The sequence below is a fragment of the Melopsittacus undulatus genome, chromosome 21 (genome assembly GCF_012275295.1).
Source record: "Melopsittacus undulatus isolate bMelUnd1 chromosome 21, bMelUnd1.mat.Z, whole genome shotgun sequence".
Taxonomy (NCBI): domain Eukaryota; kingdom Metazoa; phylum Chordata; class Aves; order Psittaciformes; family Psittaculidae; genus Melopsittacus; species Melopsittacus undulatus.
In genome coordinates, this window is record NC_047547.1 from 1,013,306 (window position 1) to 1,037,257 (window position 23,952).

The following is a 23,952-nucleotide window of genomic DNA, read 5'->3' on the forward strand; positions in this document are numbered from 1 at the left end:
GGGCTGAGCCCCCAAGGTCTGGTCCCCACTTTGCTAAAGCAGAGGTAACCAAAGGAAAACCCACTTTGAGCAAAACACATGGAATGACAAGAGTTGGGTGGGAGTTTGGTTTTTTTTGGTGTGTTTTTTCTTGTTTTAGTTTGTTTTGGTTTTTTTTCTTTTTAAATCAGCTTTATTTTTCTAACTGTTATTTCAATTTCCCATAGCACCTTGGCAATGTCAAAAACAAATACAAATACACGGAGTATCGTCGGAACATTTAAAGCATGAACCTACTTCACACACGTTCTGGTTTGGGACAGGTTTGACAACAGGAAGATGCCGGAACGGCCAAAGTAGAGAAGCCAGAGCTGTTGCTTTGCTTTTCTCCTTTCACTGAAGCCCTACCACTGTGAAGAGAGGGATCATAAATGCCAAGGGGCAGCTGGATTCATCCGGGAGGAAGGAGAAGGCTGCGGTAACGTGAGCTCAATATATTATCTGAATATCTTGTATTCTATAAAAATTAGAACAAAAACAACCATTTCTGCACAGTCTTTACATTTGAAATTGCTTTTTTTTGCCTTTTTTTTGCCTTTTTTTTTTTGGAAACTGTATCCATAACTGAAGCTCCATAAAAATAAACCTCTGGTTCTTAAATATAAAACTTTAAAGTTGTTACAGGTTAGGTTGCAGATGGATTTTCTCTTTTTCAGCAATAAGCTGCTTTAACTCCATTTCAAGTCCTCCCAACTGTACATTAAAACAGACTCAATTCACTTCTTGAAGTGCCTCTGCTAAAGGCACTTAAAGAGCCAACTAAAACACTACAACAAACCCAGGTTAGGTACCATCCTAAAGGAAGCTCGGACTAGATGTAGTATATACACACACAAAGAAGAGCATGAGAAATCATTCGGATTAATGGCAACAATCTTAATGTTTCAAGAAGGAAATATCAAAATTAGAAACAAACAAACAAAACTTCTATTGCATATCTGTAGTAATCAAGGATTTACAAAAAAAAGCAAGTTTTCCCCCCGAAGTGCATTTCTGTTGCATCGTCTGTAATACAATGGCGCATTTTACAAGTTTAAAATATCATCATCTGTACATAGCAGATATTCTAGCCCAGGTGAACATTCACTCGGGTTAACAGTAAAAATAGCAGACATTTTCAAGACGAGTAAGCTGATATTGACAAAGTAGTAAGGCCATAGCTATTTAACTACAGTAAAGCATCGATTAAGTCACTTATTTGCTACTGATCTGCCACAGTATCATCTTTCTCTTCTGGTTAATAGAGTGGGTTACTTACTTATATTTTTTTTGCCTTTTTTTATACTTTTTTCTCTTTTTAACCTACTGCTAAAACTGCACCATCATACTGTGCCAGGCTACCTCTTTTTTAAGGGTTTTAAAAGACAAAACAAAGAGAGCAGGAATGTACGACCCTAGAAACCTAACTTAATTGTAGAAACCAAAGGAAATAAACCCCAACCTTTTTTTTGCTCTTGTAATTTTCCTATCACATGCAAACAATGAAACTTTTCACTCCCCAGCAGAAGGACAAGAGTGGCCCAATCCCTTCCATGCACAACAACCTGGAAAAGAACACAGCTTGGGGAAGTGTACTGCTGTAGCTAAAGCCAACAACGCTGAAACCAACTCCCAGCTCCTAAAACTCAAAAGTTACGTGGGATTTGCACCTTCTGGTACTTTTACACCCAAGAAGGAACCACAGATTGTTGTCACTTGTCACATCAAGCGCACACCAAACGTGGCTGTTGACCAAGGGACAGTTTCACCTCTGCTGAGGAAATGATCCAGCTCCAAGGACACGAGGAGCTGTGCCGGCAGTCAGTCTGGCTCCCAAAGGATGGCTCCGTCCCGCATCCCCCAGTCTGTCACAATGGGCAGACACAGGTAAAGAGACACAAGGACTTACTCATGTCCCCAGTGGGGAGGAGAATGTAGCAGCTAGCCATCTAGGTTATGTTTGCCATGCAATACAAGTACTGCAGGAGAACTTGCACACAAAACTATGGTTTTCACAGCCTTTATATTTACTTATTCCCCACACACACACACACAAAAGAATAGAAAGGAAAGAAACCAAACCCACAGTTATCAATGGCACTGGGGGAGGAAGGGAAACGCTAAAGTTAAATCCTTGCACGCAGGTATTAAATAAATAATTGTGAATGTCCTAATCAAAGTTTGACTGTGCTGGAAAAAGCCAACAGGTTTACAGACTTATTTGCATAAGCTGTACAAGAGCCAAAATCTGCTGCTGGAAAATGCACACCCAGGACATACAAAGCATCCTTTCCATGGTCAAGCTTTTCCAATCACCTCACAAAACCAAGACTGAACTGCAGTTTGGAGTTTTCCCACCCCCCATACCTAATAAATGAAGAAATTACATTTTACAATCCTTAACAACTCAGATACTTTCAGCACTACACAGTTATTCTATGCACTGCCCTGGAAGCGGATGCCTGCGTGGAGCAGGATTAGCTCAATGCCCTCACCACAGAGGCTGGAGATGAAGATCTCCACAAGTCTCTTCCCAAAGAGGAGCAGCAAACAGCTCACAGCAGCCGCTCGTATCCCAATGCTTCCTCCACTTTGCCACGACAGTGCACATCTATCCTAAATATCTGTGACTATCATACAGCTTTGTTTTTCCAGTTGGACTGCAGTAATTCTTTATAGCCTCTAAAATGATGCAAAATTAACGCTGAATTAATTATATTTCAGAACTTGGAACATTTGTAAGCATTTCAACTCTTCTGTCATTCCAACAGATGTAGCATTATCGAGATAAATGGCAAAGGGTTCTTAAGCATCCCTAAACTGTAGACATGATCAAGGATTTCTTTTACTAGATCAAAAAAAAACCCCTCCCAAGCCCAGTACAGGTAGTTTCAAAGTGAATAATGATTTTGGGGTTCATATATATATATATGTGTGTGTATATATATAACATGCGTAGAAATGAACAGTTAATTGCATAAATACATTATATCGTGTTATGAATCAAATCAAAGCAATTGCCAAGCTGAATAATAAGTTAGAGAAATGACAACTCTGGCTTTATATATATATTTATAAAAATAGATATGAGTGTTCTCAAAGCAGTTGATAGAGAATGCCTACTGAGTAAGAAGTCGCCAAGGATTATCTGGCTAAGAAACCAGAAGATGAAAAGTCTTCACAGTTATCTGAACTGCCACTTACATTCAATCTAATGGCAACACTAATATATTACTAAGATGTTTACGGTATATATCACAATTGAGTTTTCCAGTGTTCACAACTTACGACTTTAAATTTGTACACTTGCTATTCACTAAAAGAAAAAAAGAGAAAAAATAATAGAGAAAACCCAAAAAGGTGTGATTCTTACTGCTGGAAGCTACTTCCCTCTAACACTTTATACAGAACTTTGAACCCTGGCATGCTGATTTTGGCCGATTAATGCACTGAATTGTCCTATTTCAGTCATTATGGCAATCACCTTGAAACTTAACCACTTACTACACAATAGTGTTGCAAATTTAGTCAGCATACAGCTAGGCAAGACACTACCTTCCACGCAGCTTCTCCAAGCATGAGGGGGTTTAACTCTTTACCTTTAGTTCCACTTTAAACAGTTAAAAAGTCAGTTGCTACTACATCAGCTGTAAACAGTGAGTTCCCAGTACATATAAACCCTGATTTCTAGCATACAGCATCCAATACCCTACTCCAGAACACAAATCATAGAATGGTTTGGAAGGGACCTTAAAGATCATCTAGTTCCAACCTCCTTTCACAGGGAGGCTGTCAGTACATACACTGACATGCCTGTCAGTGTATAGAAAACCCAGCCACGTCTCCGATTTGCTAGCCAAGGAGACAGCAGTCTAACCCTCGTGGAACAGGCAGAGCTCTGTGCCCACAGTTCCCACCTGCAAGGCAGAATTCCACATCTGCAACTGGAATCCCAGGCTCTTCGCTCAGAAAGTACTGTGTAGCCACCCATCAATCCTACACTGGGCCTGCCTCAGAAAAACATACCAAGAGAAATGCACAGAAGTCTGTAATAAAGAGATTAGAGAAGGTAACAAGCAAGGGAAAAAAATAAAACCAACCCCAAACCTAAGAAATTGCCTTCAAAAGGAGGCGAAGGAAAAGGGCCAATGAAAAAGTCCATCATGCTCCCTTTAGGCTCCTTCTGAAGACAAGTTTTGTTGTCCACATGCTCTCATCTACAGTCCAGCATCCTGAAAACGATAGTTTAAAAAGCTTGCTGAATGAATTATTAGTAAGGTTCAAGCTGGAAACACAAGGTTTACTACAGTAGTACATTCAGTTTGTATCATCAGTGACTAAGCCATGACAACGGTATCTGGCTGCGGTCACTCCACTCACACTGACCAAGCACCTCGACGGCAGATGTGCTCTGCAATGCAAGGCCATCAAGGGCAGACACATCAGCCCAAAAGCCAAGTGTTAAATAGGTTAAAAAAAAAGTTCTAATTGTACAGAAATGCTAAATTTCTCAAAAATAATATTCTCTTATCCTTTTCCTCCTCCACCGAGGGACAGGTTAATTTCTCAATGCATATCCTTTCGCTTTGTCAAAACGCTACTTTCACAAGCCCCAAACTGATTTCAAGCAGGAAACCCTCTGCAAATTAAAAACAAAAAAATACAAAAATTATAATCTCTATATTTATATCGATTGGAATCCTCCAGCATTTGTGAAATCATTTTGAGAGATGAATTTCGGGACCCTCCCCAACTTCTCCGCACAAGCCACGCTCCAGTTCAGTATTCCCCTTCATGAATACTCCTTCCTCACAGTCTCCTTTCGCTGCTTATCTGTCCACAGCTCAAATGAAACAGAGAAATAATGGGCTGGCCAAGTGTTACTTTGGTGAGCGGGGTGGCACGTACTGCTCCTTGCCGACACGCCGAGGTGCTCCCTGAGGCGAGGATCTGCGTCCAAACTGGCGCCTCTGTTCCCTGATTTTCCCAGCAGCTCCCCTTGGAGGCCCATTGCCTCGGAAGCCAGAATAATCCTTCATCCGACCTTCAGCCTTGTCGGGAACCTTCTCCGAAGCCTTCTCAGGTGTACCATTGTCTTCAGTTTTGGCAGGGGGAACGATGTTGGTGCGATGCTCCCGAAGAGGCTGAACGGGAACTGGAGGAGGCTCCTTTGGGGGCTTCTGGCAAACTTCAGCATAACTTAGCTTGCGTGGCTCCTTTGGGACCAAGGGAGAAGAGCAAGGTTTAGGTACCACAACAACCACACTGTGCTCTTCCACACCGCCCCAGGCACAACAGCAAGAACATGTACAAGGAGCCATTACACCACAAGCTGTGGCAAATTCCATATGAGGTTTCAGGCACCCAGGCACTAGAGCAGCACATCCGAGAGAAAGGTCCCCACATTCCCCACCCACTCCCTGCTCTGGGCCTCACCTGCATCAACAAAGCAGGAGCTGCACTTGCATTAGCAGAAGGTGAAGTGGTATTTGTCCTTGGTGGCTTTGCAGCACTGGTAGGAGACACAGACACGGGCGGGGAAACGTGGCTTGTGACTTCCTTCTGTGGGGACACTTCTTCTGGCTTGCTCTCTGGCTGAACCGTGCTGTTACAACAAGAACAATTTATCATTAAAACCTATTAACACAGAAATTAATGTGTGAGAAAGCGTTTTCTTTCTTTGAAGTCACAACTGTGGGGTTTTTAGGGCCATTACCACCATCTGTTACTTCCATCTAGTGGCCTCTAGAGAAGCTGCCTGCCTCAGAAGGAGAAGAAACACCACCATCCTTTGCTAAGAACATGCAAACTATAATATTCTTAAGTAATCTCCATACCTTAAGACCACAGCTTCAGTCTGACTTGGTGAACTCACACTTGTCACGGGCTGTTGGACAGTGCTGTGCGTCTCTTCTTCCTGAGCAGGAGCTGGAGAGCTGGGCAGCAAATCTTTGCTTTCCTGCACAGAAAGCATAAATTGCAAAGGATGCAAAGATCACAATGTGCTTAAAATGCTCCTCAATACGCCAATTCAAGACATCTAAGAAGAACACTATTTCCAAAGGCTGCTCAAGTCCTGGTTATAGGAATTTTACTTCTTTTAGAGCATCGTCTCTAAAGCAAGTACTCTTTATAGGGGGAAAGCAAACAGCTTAGCTATTAGATTAACAAGCACAGTACAATGCTTGGGCTTAAAGCATTCTAACGTGCAGCTCTAAAACTGATTCTTTAAGCAGGGGAGAAGGGAGAGGCAGCACATGCATCTCCCTGTGCACGTGCCAGAGAGGAGCAGGTACCTTTTCTTTGCAGACTCCTTTAACGATATCGGACATCCTGCTCTCCAGCACAGGCTCTCCTGGTATCTTTGCTGTGCTGCCAGGCAAAGGTGGGAAATTTGATGCTAGCAAATCAAACTTTGGTGTCTGAGTCTTTGTTTCTGCTGAAGGCTGTGGTCTCTAGAGAAGGAAAATACCCGTTAATGGGGCTATAACAGGGAGCATTAAAACCACGGAGTGTCAGAGCATTTCCTCACTGAAAACCCACACTGTCATCTGGGAACTTAAGGACTACACCATTCCCACAGTAAATGCAGAGCCAACACAGTGCTCTGTGTGCAACTCCTTGCGATAAGGGAAGCGGAACTTACTGAGACCCGGTCGTCTTCTCGTCTCCTCCGACCTCTGAAAACGTTCCTCCTTTAAAGGGAAAGCAGAGTCAGTCAGTGCATTCATCCAGCTGAAGTGCACACTCATCTGCACAAAGGGAAGCCTGTGGCAGGGAATTTACAGCAGCCTACTGATGTTTCTCAAGATACAGTTCTGGGATGTTCTCCATCTTCAGGAGGAGTCAAAGCTCTTATGCTCCTGGACCATAGCCAGTACAGTAAACAAGTTCCCTTTTCTCTCCCCATGGAGGAGGTACTCTACAGCCCTGTATCTGAACAAGTGACAATTAGACTGTACCATTACAGAAAAGTATCCCATCATTTTATAGAAGTCATCTGATTTCTCACATATTGTTCTTGGTCACTTATTTTTAAGAGTCTAAACCCTGATTTAATAGACAGAAGATAAAACTAATTAACCTTAAAATGTTTAGGAGCATTAAATTCTCCAAATGAGGATCTGCTTCTTATTTACAGCAACACAAGTACCAACTGCTTTAATTCAGGCGACAACCCAGGCAGTTACAATGAAATAAAGACACCTCACAGCCTCACTGCAAGGGGTTTGTCAGAATAACCAATAGCTGTACAGTCAAGCAGGAAGCACCCGTGTACCCAGTTAAGTATTTATCACACCTGGTTTGTTTAGAAACCAGTTTTCCTATCAGTCTTCATAGAAATACATATTGTGCCAATGACTAGTGATCCTTGGCTAACACAAGTCATTCGAACCCACAGCACCGTGTCCCAGCTGCCTCCTGGTGTTACAGCAAAAAGCAGCACACTCAGTTCCTTACCTGCCCCTGCCAATGCCATAATCACCATTCTGCTCCATCTGTGCGGCAGGAGAATCCTTCTGGGAATAACCTTGGTCTTGGTGGCCAGTTAATGTACTGTTATGTCGCTCCATAACAAAACTCCTTGAGCTGGCTCTGTTCAGTGGTCCGTCCCCCACTGGCATGGTACCGATGGCAGCTGGACCCTCTGCAGCGTGTTCTGAGCTGCTGGAGGATCGGAAGTGGGGCTTCACTCTGCAGGACACAGAGCAGGACCTCAGTCACCCAGAGTTTAGACAGCAAGACACAGAATCACCGCCAGCTACAGTGAATTCACAGCTGACAAAGGTCAGCAAACACCCGTCTTCCTTACCTCCATCTATCCCTTTTGTTAACTGCTTTGTTCCAACCTCCTCTCCTTTCAAGCGTTGCCATTTGAAGAAAACACTGAAATCGCTGCCCAACAGATTTCAAAGAGGGGGACACTCCAAAAAAACCTCAACCAACACCGAAAAAAACCCACCCAAAGGGCTAGGAGAGGTAGAAGAGCTGGAAGAACCCAAAGAGGGATTCTTCCCTTGTCTGGGCCTGCAGCACAGGGCATTGGCAGCGACGTGGAGAAATAACTCAATGCTGAGGAACAAACTGATCCAGCCACAAGCAACAAAACTGAACTGGAACAAGAACTGCTGGTCTGCAGTGCCGAGCAAAGATTAACTCAAGCAGCATTAAGTACCAGGTTTAAGGCCCCAGTAAGGTTAAGTTTTCCGTCAGCAGAGACCATAGGGAGGAGGTTCAATCTGTTCTCACATGGGAAGATCCTCAAGTCATTTTTCAGCCCTCAGATCTCATAATCTTACCCGTCACTGAGAAGGCCACAGTCTTGTCTGGGCAGAAGAGCAAAGCAGAAAAGACGAGGAAAGATAAGGAAGGAAAAACAGCAGAGAGAAGGAGAGATGACGTGAGAGAGCAAAAGGAAGGAAAAGCATGAGGTGCAGGCTGCCCAGACAGCCAACTGTCGGACCTGTTCTCTCTTAGCGCGATACTTGATCATCACTGGGCCAAACCTTGGAGGCTGTTACCTTCCCTGTCTCCTGTCTGCACAGAAATCCTGCTGAAGTGGAGCTGCTGTCACAATAGGAAGATTTATCAGCACAAAACCAGAGCTTTGTACGAGCAAAGGCTGAGCAAGACTGGCAGGAACGATAAGACAACCAAGACAGACCAGCAGAACCTGTACACGCTTGACCCTAAAGCCCTAACTTCACGACTCAGGTATTATAAATGACAGCCTTCATGTAACCAGAAGAGTTCTAAAAGCTTGAGGATCACACAGATGTGATCTACAAGGCAGCAGTGAACATATGGGCATTTCAAGATGTTAATGTTTGGGTGTATACAAATTCTGCATTGTTTCAGCAGCCATAACTTCCGAGGGGATCCCTATACATGAGTTTGAAGTTTGGGCACAATTTAAGGCCAAAAAACACCCCAACAAAACCCAAACACCTTTATAAAAAGACCTTAACTGGAAGCAGAGCAGCTGGAACTGAATCAGCTGCCCTGTTTCCCAAGTGGAGTCATGCTCCCCATTTCACAGCCTGCATTAAGACTCTGCTGAGTCACTGCAGAGCAGATTCTGAAGTTCACCTTCTGCCAACAGCCACAGACCTTTAACTGCATCACAAGCCCTCTTATGTACTGGCAGTTGTCAACCGATTTCTCAAAGGATATAAAAAGCAGTTCCCATTCCCACAGGATACAGTGAAAGAGCTTGCAAATAAAACAATTTCCACCCACACAAACAGATTACAACTCCATTGTATTTACAGAGTACACTTTCAGCACATATAAAGCTGTTTCCTCCCCCCACAGTGTTTATATCTGAGCTGAGCCCTCACAGTTAACAGGAAAGATGGGGATAAAGCAAATAAATTACAGGACCAGACTCAGCATCGAGAAGTTTTAGCATACAGCAGTCAGGGCATGCAACTCTCAGCTGCATAAACTCAATGGCTCCCTGCAAGACTAATCACACAACAGGAAAAGCTTACTCTTGTGCTGCAGGAGTTTATAATCTGTGTATAACAAACATAATTAGAAGTGTTACCTTAGGAGGAAGTTAGCTATTTGTCTGCAGGAATTCCTCTGAGGCTTTTACAGGAGTTACCTTTGCTCTCTCCAGCAAATGCATCCACTATTTTAGGATCTTAAGCTGCCACCTTGATTTTATCTTATAAATCCAATTGGAAGATGTCATACGTATTTGATAAAGTGACCCAATCCCATCACAAGGTATTGCATTCTACAAGTGCAAGGAACACTTTAGCATCCCAATACTGGAAGTTCTCAGAGAGCAAACAGAGCTGTCTTACCGATTTCTATGGAATGGGCGACCTATACTCAACGAAGCAGCATTTGTTTTATATGATCCTGGTGTATTAAAGCCATTCACAAATCCACCGTTAGGAAAGGGGGCCTGCAACACACACACAACAACTCAGCAGCTCAACTAAAAGGAAAATGTTTGCAGTTTCATGAGATCAGCTTCAGCAGTTACTCCTCTACTCTGTACTTTACATGGGCTACTGCATCTAGCACGTTGTGAAGTGAAAACCCTACCAGGTTAACAGTCTGCACATCAGAGCCCTCCTGCTTTGCAGCTTTTCCAGTAACACCAGCTCCTGGATAATGGAATTTCACACCAGAATTCATTGAAGTCAGTGGCAGTCCGTGGGGAGCCCTGCAGCCTCTCTGGCAGCACTGCTCTAGCAGGTCCATCCCTGGCAGTGTTCAAGCCCAGGCTGGACAGGGCTTCAAGCAACCTGGGCTAGTGCAAGGTGTCCCATGGGAAGGGGTTGGACCTGGATGATACTGAAGTCCTTTCCAACCCAAACCAGTATGTGATTCTATGATGTAACATAAAGTACCCTAAAACAGAGGGATCTCCCTAAAAAACCTGTGCATTCTACAGCTGAGAAGCCCACTAACCCTTCTGATCTGTTCACCAAATGATCCCTGACGTTCTGGGTTAGCTCCTCACGTTTTCATCCGCCGTTACTCACCAGTGGTGTTTCAAAGTAAGGTGCAGGATTTGGAGACCAAGTCTGAGGCACGATGCTGTAAATTGAGTACTGCTGAGGACTATATACAGGCTGCATAAACAGTGGTGAGGCAAACTGTGCTTGTGTTTGAACTGGCTGAGTGTAGACACTGGAATCCACTACCCGGTAACCATTCTTAGCAAAAAACGTGTTGATGGCTTTTATCCTTGCCTGCAAAATAGCAAATCACATCACATGGTTGGGAGAAAAGGAGAAGCAGAGCATGAAATCCTTCTGGCCTACTGAAATTGTAACAGGGGATGCTAAGAGGAAGAGTACTGCTTATGAATGCACACTGATAAAATCGATACAGATTACAGTCTCACAGCGTGCTAAAGGAAAGGACACACTTTAGGTAGAGAATCTGTCAAGACAAGCACTGCTTTCTATAGCAGTTAATGGTCTGGACTGTATTTCTGACAGTTCCTCTCACAGCACAAACAGATCACTTCAGCCTTAGCTGCAGAGCAGCTAACTTGGGCTAGAGACTTGTGATGGCAAGGGACCTGAGCTCTGCAGACCCAGATTCTGGGCACTGTGGAGAAGGGAAGATGAAACAGGAATGTATTTCACACCTCATGGGAAGCAGCACTGGGAATAACCAGCAGCCACACGACTATCATTTCTCAGAGCTACCCATGACCTCATTCAAGTTCACAGCCAACAGAGCAAGTAGTATGAACCATCCCACTAATTCCTCCGTGTCATAACACCCCCATGCACATTATCATCCAAACACAAAGAATACACAATGCAAGTCAAACAGAATCCTCTCATAATGCAGCCTTACCATTACTGGCTTGCCCTGAAAGGTTTTCACTTCTTCCCTTAGGTATTTAAATGCCTGCAGATAAAAAAAGAGATTAGACACCTTGATAAAATTGTACTTCTCCAAGGATACTGCACGATTAACACAAATGTGTGGCAAGGTACTACCCTGTTAACCCAGCTAAATTCATTAGCACATCAAACTCAGGATACTGGATGTCAGTTACGGTCACAGAACACTGAGGCAAGAGGGAGACAAGGGAGTTATAACCCCAAAGGCTCTCAACTTTCTTCTCTATTAACTCAAATTTGCCAATAACCTCTTGAAATAACAACTGGGGGATCAACAAATACACTTTTATTTCAGGCACAGGAAGCACACATGCAATCCTCCCGAGCAGGACAAGTATTAATAACAAAACGGAGATGTCATTAAGAGCTGAAGGCAGCCTTACCTGTTGGGCATCTGTATCCGACTGGAATGTAACGTACCAGTTGTTGTTGTGAGCAAACTCACAGCTGATCACTTTGGGGCAGTTCTCATTTTTAAACAGAGCTTTAACCTCCTAGGGGAGAGAAGTCAGGCAGTTAAGGGGAGATAGCTCTAAGGTGTAAATAGAGCACCAAACCAACACAAGTTTACACTCCAGCTCCTCAGCTGCAGCTCTCCCTTAACCAGGGATGTTCTTTCATTCCCTCAAGGTCTGTTTCTGAACCCAACAACACCAGTCCACCCTACTGAGCACTTCAACTATAAAGCAGTAGGCCCATGTGGAAAGAAACCTGAGCTCTGTGTAGAACTGGTGATACTACTATATGAAAGAGGTGGCCCAAATGTGGCTTTAGCTCAGGAGAGACACCCAGACAAGAAGGATTCTAGCAAATATTTCTAAGTCAAGGCAACCTGACAGCTTTGCAATAATCAGATTTTAAAGAGAGGGCAAAGCAGCTGTTCAGCATTTGAATTGAAAGAACTGATTAAAAATGCTGGTAGACAAACACCCTGTGTTACAACTCGAGAAAACAAAGAACTAAATCATTCTGTTCGCCAAATATCAGTAGGAATTTTATTATCCTCCCTCCCCTCAACATAATGAGCTCAGCTCACACTGGGTCACAATGAATGAGAAATGTTTAGTAACGTTTCTTGCTGCCAAAACAACCGTCTGACTTCAAGGGAAGTTACTGCTGTGACAAAAATCCAGCCTGAATTCCAAGCTATGCCCTGGTCTGGTTTTGTTTCTGGATTTGAAAAGAAACCAGTCCAAACTTCCCTCCCAAAAAGCCCAGCTAGTTCAGGTTTGGGGCACAGGGAAGTTTACTGGAGAGCATTTTAATATATAAGTAAATAAGAAGGGACAACAATGCCAGCAAGTTTTTACTTTGGCTCTTTTGATAAGCCAGCCAGGCAGGAAAGATAACTTATGTGATTGACAAGAAAAATATCAGTGCTTAATCAAATGAAATCACAGTTGACCTTTGAAGCAATGCTTCCTATTGCTGTCAGAAGCAGTGCTGAAGGGACCTTCCAAACCCACAGGCTCTTCTTTCTTTCTTTTCTATTTACTTACCTCTATAGGTGTTGTTTCAGGGATCTCTCGGAGAATGATAATACATCGCTTGTGGTTTGGTCTTACTTTCTCCCCTCTCTCATCCACTTGTACCATAGGAGAAGCTGAAATTAAAACAGAAACTTGGCTTAATACTGGACATTGTGCACTGCAAAACACCTCAGCAGTAACAGACTCCGTTACCAAACTTGTAACAAAATGCTGCTTAAGAATCCGGATTTCTGGAATTTGGGGTAAAGGACTGTTTGATCTGCTACATCCTGCTAGGTCTTCAGCACAGTTTAGCTGTTTGTCTGATGTTGCCTCCATCTACAGCTTAACTATCTAGAAAGCTCAGTCCTAAGTTCAATTCACTCCCGGCTCAAACTCAAGTCAGAGGATATAAGACCACTCCTAGACAAAGCCCTGACAGGGAAGGTTCAAGTAGGGAAATCAGGTCAGAATAAAGACTTTAGAAGTTTACTTGCAACTGTTTCCTGAAGCCATGAAGAACATCCTGCGACAGAATTCCTGTGCCATGCACCCTAACCAGCTCTTCCTAATAGGCCTTTTCTAGTTTTATCACCTCTAATAAACTTGTGCACTGAATCAAAAGACCAGGTTTACTCCCAGAGTAAGACTTTCCCTGCTCGCAGTACCTTTGTGTAGCCTCTTAGTGGGCCAGATGTAAGCAGTTTATTACAAAGCAAAAGGAGAATTCAGGAGCATGGAGCAGCCACTTACCCAAATATATACTCAGAGACTAATACATTTCTCTAAAGCAAGGAAGGATTCTTTGTTCTACTGACACCAAGCAGCCACACTTACATCTCAAAACTTCAAGGATGAGGTCCATATCAGTTGTCAGCTTCTTTATTCCTTCCATGTTGGCAATTGTCCATATTGGAACAAACTGGTCACTATCCATTTGAGACATCAAGTAGAGATCCTTTGAAAGATTCTCCCTAAAAAGACACAAGTTCACTATTTGATGAAAACGCTGAGCTTCCCTTACAAAAGGCTCAAACCAAAAGGATAAGTGCAGGCCTAAACGTTCACCAGTACCATCCATAGGTAACTCTAGCCAGAATGTACCCAGGAAGGTAATCCTGGCAGATCAACACAAAGCAGAGCAAGGTAATTCAGAAGCTGAATGGAAGATACAGTGCTCTGCATGTTGGTCTTCAACAAACATCTTGCCAGAGACCTCTTTTGGTAACACACACCTCAATCATCTCAGCACCCGACAACTGTGAGCTGTAAGCACAGAAATCCTACTCAATCCTCATTACAGGACAAGGATGGATGGGACTGAGCAGCTAAAAGGTACCACAGGGTTTCTACAGCAAATCTTGTGCTACATCACAACCACCTTTCTGTTGGCATTTGATGAAGATAGATATCAAGCCAAAAAAACACTGTCAATGATTTTAATACAGGGTTTATATAAAGCTATGTTAACTGCACTGTACCGTGAGAAGCAGAATTCAAGTTGCTTTTTCAAACATTCTCTAATGTCTTCTGTGGACACAGTGGAGCTGCCTTCACCTAAAATTGACCACATTGACCATCAGTTCCAGTTTCATGCTAAGAACACAATACAAGAACATGTTTCAATGTACAGTAAAAGAAGGACTCCTTTTGGGTAAGACCAAGAGGAAAAGGTCATCTGAGACATGCTTACATAGCACCACACTACATCTTCTCAAATGACTTGGATCCCAGTTTTCACCTACTTGGCCGAGTGCTATGGATCTTCTTGAACACACATAGCTCCTACTCAGTCATATCGTATTGCAGCAGACTTCAGAGGATTACACGTACTGACAGAGGTACTGAACTCAGATACTCACCAGACACTTCATAGATTTGGTATCCAAGATCTTCTGTTGCCAGGACAATGCCATTTGCAGATGCTTCATCGACTCCTGTCCCATTTCTTGTGGCCTCACAAGATGGGGAATACATCACTTCATATTGCTTGCAGCTATCCTCTGCAATCTCTATGTTACCTGGCAGAGGAGCAACCAGTGACAGAAAACCTCCCGTGAGTTCCTAAACCCAAAGCACTGAAGTAGCTTACATCAAGGCATTACATGATTCCTATTTACATAAAGGACCCAGAAGCATCTAGCGGCTGTTATAACACACACTGCAATCAGCCAATCTCCTCAGGACACCTCAGCTTAGCCCTCACCACAGCTGCTCGAGATAAAACCAAGCACAACTTCAGTGTCATCAGGCAAATGAGGTTGTTCCAAGAAAATCAACTCCTCTGCTGGATCTTTTCCACACTAACAATGAATTCACTAAAACACACTTTGGAGAAGAGATACTATTCAACTACTTGCATTAGGAATTGCTTAAAAGCAAGAACGCTGTATCTGGAAGGAGTTTCTGTCACAAACTCAGAATTCTCTCTTCACTTCTGCTGACTTACCAGAAACTATTACAGGGCCACCACACAAACTGAATCCTCACTTCTTTGTCCCTAACTTTTCCTACGCCTTCTTCCAGGGAAACTTCTGCTTCCTGCTTAACAGGCCTCTGCTGTACTTTGAGTACATCAGCTACACAACTGGCTTCAGATCCAGTCTAAGAGGACTTAAACCATTTGAATATTTCATTCTGGACAGCCATGTGGGAAGTATGGAAAACAGGGACTGAAATAGGACCAGACTAAACTGAAAGGCGTTAACACAGATGCTTTGCAGTTCCTACTCCAGCACAACGCTCCTGTCTAACAGTTCTTGGCACCACCTCAGTGATTTACCAGGATCATAGGTGCCCTCAGATCTTCTTTTCCTGTTCACGGGGTCAAGTGTATACTAAAGTGCAGCAATGGTTTCATGGCTTGTTCACCATTTCTACACATTTAGCATCCTGTCTCCCTCTTCGCGCGTTACTCAGTCATCACTGGGCCCCTTAGATCCTGGTACCTGCCATGGGCTAGCACAGCTCTGGACACCTTCTTGGCACTAAACCAGAGGTGGTTTAGGGATTCTGGTCAGGCCTGTTATCTCTATAAACTGCCTACTGCTTTCTCATGGTTCTTCCACACTTGTCACTACACCAGCACTAACAACTTCAAGGACAAGAGCCAGAGGTTGGTTATCAGTGCAGAAGTCCTCAGTGCTACCCAGCAAGGGACAGAGCTGGTGGCTATACATGGGGCTATGCCATCTCACCCTCAGCAGGAGTCCCCTGCGCAGCCACTGGTTCTTGCCACGAGTGCTCTGTGCCATTCGTCGGTGGCACAGCCTCCCCGCTCCCCTGGGGAACTTCTTGCCACACTTTGGCGTTGGGGTTTAAGCCAGCGCCCTTCGATGTTACCTGCTGGAGAGACCAGAACACTTTCGTTAGGAGAAATAAGCCCAAGGTGCTTCAGAAGTCAAGGCAGACAATACAGGTGAATTTAGTGATTTTTTTTCTCTCTAGCTCCACATCTCAAGTGTCTAACCAGCTATTAAGCACCTATGTGATTTTTTTTTCATTAATCAAAACAGGAAAATCCTTGGTATTTTCCAAGTATTTCATTTCTACCTCCATGAGAAGTGTTGCCTTCAACCTCTCTTTATTGACATCCGACAAGAGCAGCAGAGGCAGCAGCTAGCCGTCAAGGACTCTGGGAACTCACAAGCTTTTAAAGACTTGACTGTCATAATGCTCCAGTCCCTTTCACCAGAGAGGGAAACTTTCCCTCCTCCAGACCCCTTCCTAGAAAGGACGGTAAAAAAACATATGTCAAGGAGAAGAAACTAATGGCTTAGTGACATCTATACTAACCAAGCATCGCCTGTGCTGTGCCAGGATTCCTCATCAACTTACCTGAGGACTACCCCCCTTCCCCGTGAGTTTACCTGCATCTTACACACATCAGTGGGTTTACTAATAATTTAGTAATAATTACTCATAATTTCCACACTAATAATTTCCTTCAACCTGTAGCCACGGCCACTGAGGTGTCTGAAGTGTTGGGGTACACACACAGCATCCCAGGCTGCTGAGGGGAATTGTCTCACAACAAAGTCCATAGTTAGAAGGGAAACAAAGAGACAGGCAAGAGAAACTGCTGGATTCCAACCCGGAATCTGACACAGATAAATATTCCCATGGCAAAACAGGATGCCTTCCAAGGTGCCTTTCCAAGAGCTGCTCAGAGGCTCAAGGGCCTTTGGGTAAGGAGTCCAGCAACAGCACAGAGGATAAGCACTGCGATGGCTTTTGCTCTACCATGGGAAAACAAACTCCTTCCACATAAACAAGAAACTCTGCTTTTGCAAGAATTTGCCTCCCAAGAATTCCAAACATGCCACAAGCAATGGTGTTTGCTCCAAACAGGTTCCTTCAGGCATCAGGGGGCAGCCCACGGCACTCACACCATGGCTTGACTTTAAAAGGCGAAAGCCATTAATCCCAGCTCCTATCGCACAAATTCAAATATAAGGTAGTTTGATATTTAAGAGAGCAGGCTCTGAATTCTGAAATTAAGGAGTGGTTTACTACAGGCCTCAAACATAAAGCAAAAGGATAAGGAAGCAGTTGCAATAGCTTTAGAGATAATTCCTCTACCAAGGTCACGCCTCGTGCCAAAGCTGTTTGCTACAAGGACAAGCCCAGAGCCAGCAACAAAAAACCTCCAAACACCCCCAGAGAGGTTCAAGACAATCATGAGAAAAGGCAAAACAAAGAGCACAGTTTTTGCAAAGCCCTCTCTGGGATTCAACCCCCCCCCCCAGGCACAACTGATTGAACCCGCACAGCAACGGAACTTTCCCACTTTCATTCATCTTGGCCGAAGAGAATCACTGCAAACAGAAAGAAGTGGTTCAATGTGAGAGGACACATGCCCATCTCCCTTCTGCTTCAGAGTAATTGTTCCCCAGCAGAACAACCTTTGAAGAAAGCAACCTGTTGCACCCACTTGCTTCAGAACCAAGAACCAGCACATCCCATTTCCTTGAGTTTACTTTTCATCGAAGCAAGGAAGACAAGAGACAACCAGGAGATGATTCATTATTCTATTAAAACAAACTTACTCACTGCCTTATGCCTTTGAGGTCAGGATGCAGGCTCATGCCGAAAGTCATTTTAAGGAATAAGTCTGATAAAGTGAAACTTCAAACACTTCAGGGAGCTCACTACACTTGGGGAGGGGATCAGAAGGAGAAAGCAACTCTGAGTATGACAGATGATGTTACTGCCTTTAGCAAACACCAGAAGAAACACACAGTGACATGGAAGCTCAGAAATCACAGACCTGAGTGAAAAGCATGAAGAAACTAAACTGACTGCAGGCTCATAGAGTGATGACTGGAGCCATGAATACAATGGAACACACCTGGAACAGAGCGTGGGCTGCTTCCTCTTTGTTCTAGAAACACTTCATGACATGTACTGCGATTCACCAAGCCCCAGCCCTGATGTCACGCATGCTAACAGCAAGACACCGTGCACTAGATGATCTTAAAGTCCTTCCCAACCCTAACTCTTCCATGATCCTATGACTCCGAGAGGATAAGAAGTCCCTCATTTCCATAAGCCTGTTGAAAGTACAGCGTGCTGTGCCCCAGGAGCAGCTCCGCTCCATGCGCGGCTCTTCTGAAGAGGAGGCCAAAATCTCAATTCTTGCTTATTTAACTGAGGCCAGCAAACACTGAGCCCGTTTGATTGGCTGCAGAACAACCCTCCCAGCAGCTATCGGGAACTTTCATGATGAGGTTAAAGCTTTCCAGAGTGACAAAGGTTAGGAGCTGGTGCCCACGAGCTGACAAAGCCGTCCTCCACAGCAGAGCTGCCCTTCAGTGTCGCTCCTTTCGGCAAGCGGGGAGCAAATATTCTCCTTCAGCAATTCCTCAAAAGCAACTGTAAAGCATCTATCTCATTGTGCAAGGATGGCAAAGAATCAGCTTCTCACTGTAAGTCTAAATTACATTTAACAGATTCAATTAAGGCAACAAAAATGGAAACGTGGAGTTTCTTTTAAAGCAGCCTATTTAAATAGCAAATGATCCTGCACTGAGCTTGTGACAGATTTCCCAGAGCAAACTTGATTCTCTAACAGGGAATCCAAGGGAAAAATCTAGAAGAGAAGTTAATAAAACTCATAAGGCGAGAATCAAAGCATTTCCCAGAAGTGGAAATGTAAGGGGAGGGGAAAAAAACCCCAAGGATCAGCAAATCCATGGCAAAGAGAAGCCTTGTGCTGGCTGGGGGATGTGACAGGTAGGGAAATGTGTGTCCAAGGTGGACTCGGACCTGTGCCAGTTACCTGTCACCTTCCCAGAGCTTATCCAGGCTGTGAGGCAAACCAAGAGAAAGTTGGTGTCGGCCCAAAAGCAACAAGAACAGCTCCTTTGGAAGTGACCACAGGATATCAGGTAACAACAGCTCAGCCCTCGGAAGGTCCCAGCTAATTCTCAAAACACACATTAACTTTAGTGGTTACAAGAGAGTTACTGCCACTGAATGCAGCATGGTTTTGTCATTAGCATCCCACGACTGAGGGTGCCTCCTTTCCCCCTCAGTCAAGCAAACACAGTTCTGCTGTATGGAGATGGTACCTGTGTCATTGGTGTCCATCCTGTATGAACAGGGACAGCTTGGGGCAGGGGTGGTCACTTAGAGGGAAGCTGGAAGCCTCAGCTACCAGAAAATAGAGCCAGCAACACCCAGTGCCTCCCACAGGCCTGGTTTTCCAGCTAGGAAACATCACTGGCAACAACCAGAGCACTGCTTCACCCACCTGAAACACAAAGATTTCAATTTGCCCAATAAATTCCTAATATACTGAATTAGGAACAGGTACCAACTGACCACAGCCCAAAGCAGGCCCAGGCAGCCATTATCAATTCCATTCTTCACAATGCATTTCCCAATATTCCCAATGCACCTGAGTTATGGATTGTTAACAGCACCGCTGCTCCTGGCTGGAAGTGAGAAACAAGACCTACGCCAAACGTTAATGCACGAAGAACAGCATGAGCCTCCCACCAGCCCCTTACTGCAGTAAGTGTTTTCTGCCAAGGGATACCAAAGGAAAAGCGAATTCCCCCATGGAGGAATCAATTCACCATCACCACGTGTACACTTGAGTGTAAAACATAACGCTGACAGCTAAAGGGAGGCAGAGAATCCTCCTTCAGGACTTCCAACACAGTCCTTACTTTTCAGGCAACCCCAATGATCCCAAGGTAAAAGCTGCATCTGCTTCTAAGCATCCAACTCCAGTGTTTCAGAGCACACGGGTAAGAACTCATGTTCCCTGCCCTGACAGTGACAAGGCACCTTCAGAAAGTGTGAATTCTCATAATTAAACCTTCTCGAATGGAGATCACAGGCACGAACGCACCACGTTGTTAGTGGGAGAGAAAGAAGACCAAGCAAAGCAACTGAAGTCAAGTTTGTGCTTTAAAATGGTTCACTGAACAGACAGCCACGCACTGCTTGATTTGCTCCAGCTCCCTTTGAGCCCCATCCAGCTCCCAACCGCTCGTGCCACCGCTGCGGTTCGAGAAGCCGCTTGCTCGAGGGGCCAGCACAGCTCTGCTCCACCGCAGCTGAGGTCGGCTGCGGCTCCCTTGGCTCCAACGGTTCCTCTTGAAGATAACGACTGTAAAACCAAATCCTGTCACTCCGTGCTCATTGTGTGCTTCCCCCCCCCCTCAATACGAATTAAGTAACATTCAGATCATTCCGAGTACGGTCAGAACTGAGGCAAACAGCTGCAGAAAGGTGCTCTTTCCCAAACCTTTACATTCAGAGGTTCCTAACCACGGGAACGTCGGCATTCACGTGAAAGACCCACCAACACTACCGCACATACAACACAACCCACTGCCCCCTCTCAGTTCCTCCCTACTTCACCCAGCAGCCGTTTGCTCTGCGCACTTCTAGGCCAAAACTTACTGCAAAGTCCAAAGCGGCAACGCAATCCCCTGGGTTTGGCCAGCAAACGCTGGAGCCGCCTCACGGAACCCCTTGAAACGCCGTAAACCGACAAGGCAGCGGCCGCGGACCCCAACCCGCTGCCGGGATGGACACAGGGATCCGAGCGCCACCCGCACAACGCCCTCCGAGGGTCACCTCCACGGCTGGGGACGGCCCGACCGCGCTGCTCGCAATGGAATCGGGCGCAGGAGGCCGAATGGAACCGAACCGGACCCAGCCCGAGCCCCGCCGCCGCCCGCATCCCCTCCCCTCCCGTTCCCGGTGTTTCAGTAACGCGGACGCCGCATCCAGGCCGCGCTCCCGCTTCCCAACGCGCCCATGCCCGAAGCGGAGCCCCTTGGGCCGGCCTCGCGTTACCGAGGCAGCGGGGCCCGCAGCGAGGCCCGCCCGCCGGCTCCGCGTCACCTTCAGGCCAGGCCGCGGCGCGGCGGCTCCGGGGGAAGGTCACCGCGGAGCCTTCCCCCACCCCCCCCCGCCGAGCCCCGGCACCGGCGGAACCTTCGAGAAGGCCGAACCCTCCCCCCTCACCCCCCGCCCGCCGGAGCCGGATTTGCTGTGTCAGCCCCGTCCCCCCCCCCCCCCCCCCCGGGCCGCGGAGCAGCGTGCGCGGCCTGCTCGCCACATGGCCCGGCCCGCACCGCCCGCCGGGCCTCACCTCCACGAACAGCAGCATCGTGGGGCCCAGGCCGGCGGGGCCGCGATCCGCGCCGCGATCCGCGCTGCCCAGCGGCGCCCACCGGGACCCCTGGGCTCCGCCTCCCGCTGCCGCCGCCAGCGCCCGGCCCCTCTCCGCCGCCCGCCGCCGCCTCTTCCGGAGCACGCCGAGCGCTTCCGGGACACGGGAGGAGGACCGGGCCGGACCACTCCCTTCGCGCGGGGGGAACCGCGCCGCCAGGGGGCGCGGCGGCTTGAAGCGCTGGGCCGGGGGGAAGCAGAGCGCCCCCCCCCCCCCCCGCGGGCGCGAGTGGACTGCCCCGCCCCGCAGGCGCCCTCCAGCGGGCGGCGATGGGAGCGTCCGGGGGTGAGGTTTGGTTTCTATGTTACAGACCCCAAACCACAGTTTTCTGCCCCAAAAGGAAGGCGGATCCCCCTCCTCAGTGCCAGCAGCCATGGCACCAGCAGGATCTTCCCTGGTTTTCCCTTGTTTTTCCCCAGTCCCATGGGATCACCACTGAACTGGTCACCACTCCCTGGTACCACTGCCCTCACGCTGCCTGTATCCAGAGCCACAGGCACCCAGGAACATCAAGCAGGGAGCCCAGGGGCAGGGATGCTGAGGCCAGGCCACTGCCGGCACAGCCAGGATGGGACTGTTGCCCTCCGGCAGCCCCCAGGCCATGTGTCCACAGACTGGGAAGGAACCAGGGCAGCTGCCAGGGCTTCCACTGCCAGCAAGGAAGGGGATGCTGGGAACTGGAGGGACGCCTTGGCTCCCCAAAGCCAGAAGGGCAGAAATCAGCTGCAGTGTGTCTGTAGAGCTGGGCTGTAACAGTGGCCCATGCCCATGGGAAGGACAGAGCTGAGCCCACTGGACTCTGAATTGGAGGTGACATCCCTGTGGTCAGAGCATTGGACAGAAAGAGGAAGGCCCAAATCTCACCTACATAACGCACCAAACCCAATAATCCTGCATGTTCCTCAGCCCCACAGGGTGGGGTAGCAGTGGAATGTGATGTCAGCAAGGGGATTCCCACCAGGAAAACCCACTTTGAAACAGCCCTGCTTTAAAGAAACAGGAGGAGTAGCCACAGAATATATTAGAGCACATTAAGGGGAAGTTTGGGGATCTTCTATGACCAGGAAGTATCCAGATAAAGAATTCCTACATTCTGTGGTGGGTTTCAGTGGAGGATACAGCTTTCAGCCCTCAGGGTCCTCATCAAGGGGATATTGCCATGGGCTGGCTCTAGATCCATGGCCCCTGCTGCCTTCCAGAATTCCCAGCAGGCTTTGGCAGGTTTGGAATCACAGCAATGTGATGTTACCCAGCAGAATGAATTGATGCAGATGCTGAAATGAGATGTCAAATCATGAGGACACAAAAAGTTCCTCTTTTTGTGGCAGTCATTTGCCATTCTTGGTGGAATCAGACTAGAGAGGGATTTTTGTTGTAGGTCAAACTATCCCACATGACAGGATGCCAGTAAAAACTGGGATTTCCTGCCACGTAGCCTTCCTCTGCTCTATTTACTCTTTCTTGGTTCAGGGCCACCTCCTGAATTCACTTGGTCCCCAGCAGAAGACAACAATCCAGTGGCACACTGCACCTCCTGGGCACCTTACCTGCTACTCTAGAGCAGTACCACCCCTCCAGCAGTGAGGATGGGGCAGGAGGAAGATGAGGACTGGGAGCAGTCCATCTACAACAGCGAGGAAAGCTTTTCCCAGCCATCAGAGCCAACGGGATGCTTTTCAGCACCCGCTGATTTCACAAGAGGAAACTCCACCTCGAGGTAGCACTGAGGGCACAGCACCAGGAATTCGTCCTTAAGAGGCCAGAAGTTGAATGTTATAACCACCAGGCAGCCTGAGGAATGCAAAGGAGCAACACCTATTGTAGGCAGAAGCCCGGAGCAGTGATGTTGGCAAAGAGATTAATTACTTCTGGGTGTGAGCTGGAACCACACACTCAGCAGTGCTGAGGTTTTGGTTACTCCCTGGCAGAGTGGCAAATGCTGCTCTATCCCTTTTCTGCTTTTACCTTTGTTCTCCCTCACTGGAGCAGTCATTGCCTTCCTTCACAGCTGAATACAAAGACCACATGGGAGAGGCAAGAAGGAAACACATTCTCCCTGCTTCTGATGAAGTCCCTGCACAGCAAAAGCACTGCCTCTCTGTCAGACTGAGTTTCAAGGGGAGCTGATCCCAGTTCTTGGGATAGGGACGATGTTCTGGACCCCATTAACCACAAGACACTCTGTTTTCTTTTCTTTTCTTTTCTTTTCTTTCTCTCTTTCTCTTTTCTTTTCTTTTCTTTATGTTACCCACCAGAATGAATTGATGCAACATGAGCAAGCCCTCAGCTGAAATTAGAGCCCCAGTGTTTTGCCCAAAGGTGCTAAATTTGGTCTGGTTGCTATCACCATTATCAGCCAGGAAGAAGTATTTTTAAACCCTGGATA

The 23,952-nt window shown here is 46.5% G+C and overlaps 1 protein-coding gene across 5 annotated transcripts; it reads right to left on the minus strand.

Moving 5' to 3' along the window:
- Nucleotides 1-143: 143 nt before the first annotated feature.
- Nucleotides 144-21,615, minus strand: LARP4 (La ribonucleoprotein 4). 5 transcript variants are annotated; one of them, XM_034071415.1, is made up of 16 exons: nt 16,069-16,216; nt 14,734-14,892; nt 14,353-14,428; nt 13,709-13,845; nt 12,902-13,005; nt 11,786-11,896; nt 11,353-11,406; nt 10,524-10,733; nt 9,834-9,937; nt 7,480-7,713; nt 6,665-6,713; nt 6,315-6,473; nt 5,856-5,977; nt 5,455-5,623; nt 4,927-5,234; nt 144-646 (listed from the first exon to the last, which is right to left on the minus strand). In XM_034071415.1, the coding sequence occupies exons 2-16, from the start codon at nt 14,846-14,848 to the stop codon at nt 538-540; spliced, it is 2,061 nt and encodes a 686-aa protein (XP_033927306.1). In that variant the 5' UTR covers nt 14,849-14,892; nt 16,069-16,216; the 3' UTR covers nt 144-537. The 5 variants fall into 5 exon arrangements, with proteins under 5 accessions (XP_033927306.1, XP_033927304.1, XP_033927308.1 ...); XM_034071413.1 differs by adding an exon at nt 21,486-21,615 and having other exon boundaries at nt 565-5,234; XM_034071417.1 differs by adding an exon at nt 21,486-21,599 and having other exon boundaries at nt 565-5,234; nt 16,069-16,213.
- Between the last annotated feature and the right edge of the window lie 2,337 nt (nt 21,616-23,952).

Excerpts from the sequence above, each read along its gene's own strand:
- LARP4 (XM_034071413.1), bottom strand. Across the intron at positions 14,893-16,068 it reads GCAGGGGACTCCTGCTGAGG|GTAACATAGAGATTGCAGAG; the intron begins GTGAGATGGCAT and ends CTCCTCTGCCAG. Across the intron at positions 13,006-13,708 it reads CATCCTTGAAGTTTTGAGAT|CTTCTCCTATGGTACAAGTG; the intron begins GTAAGTGTGGCT and ends TTTTAATTTCAG.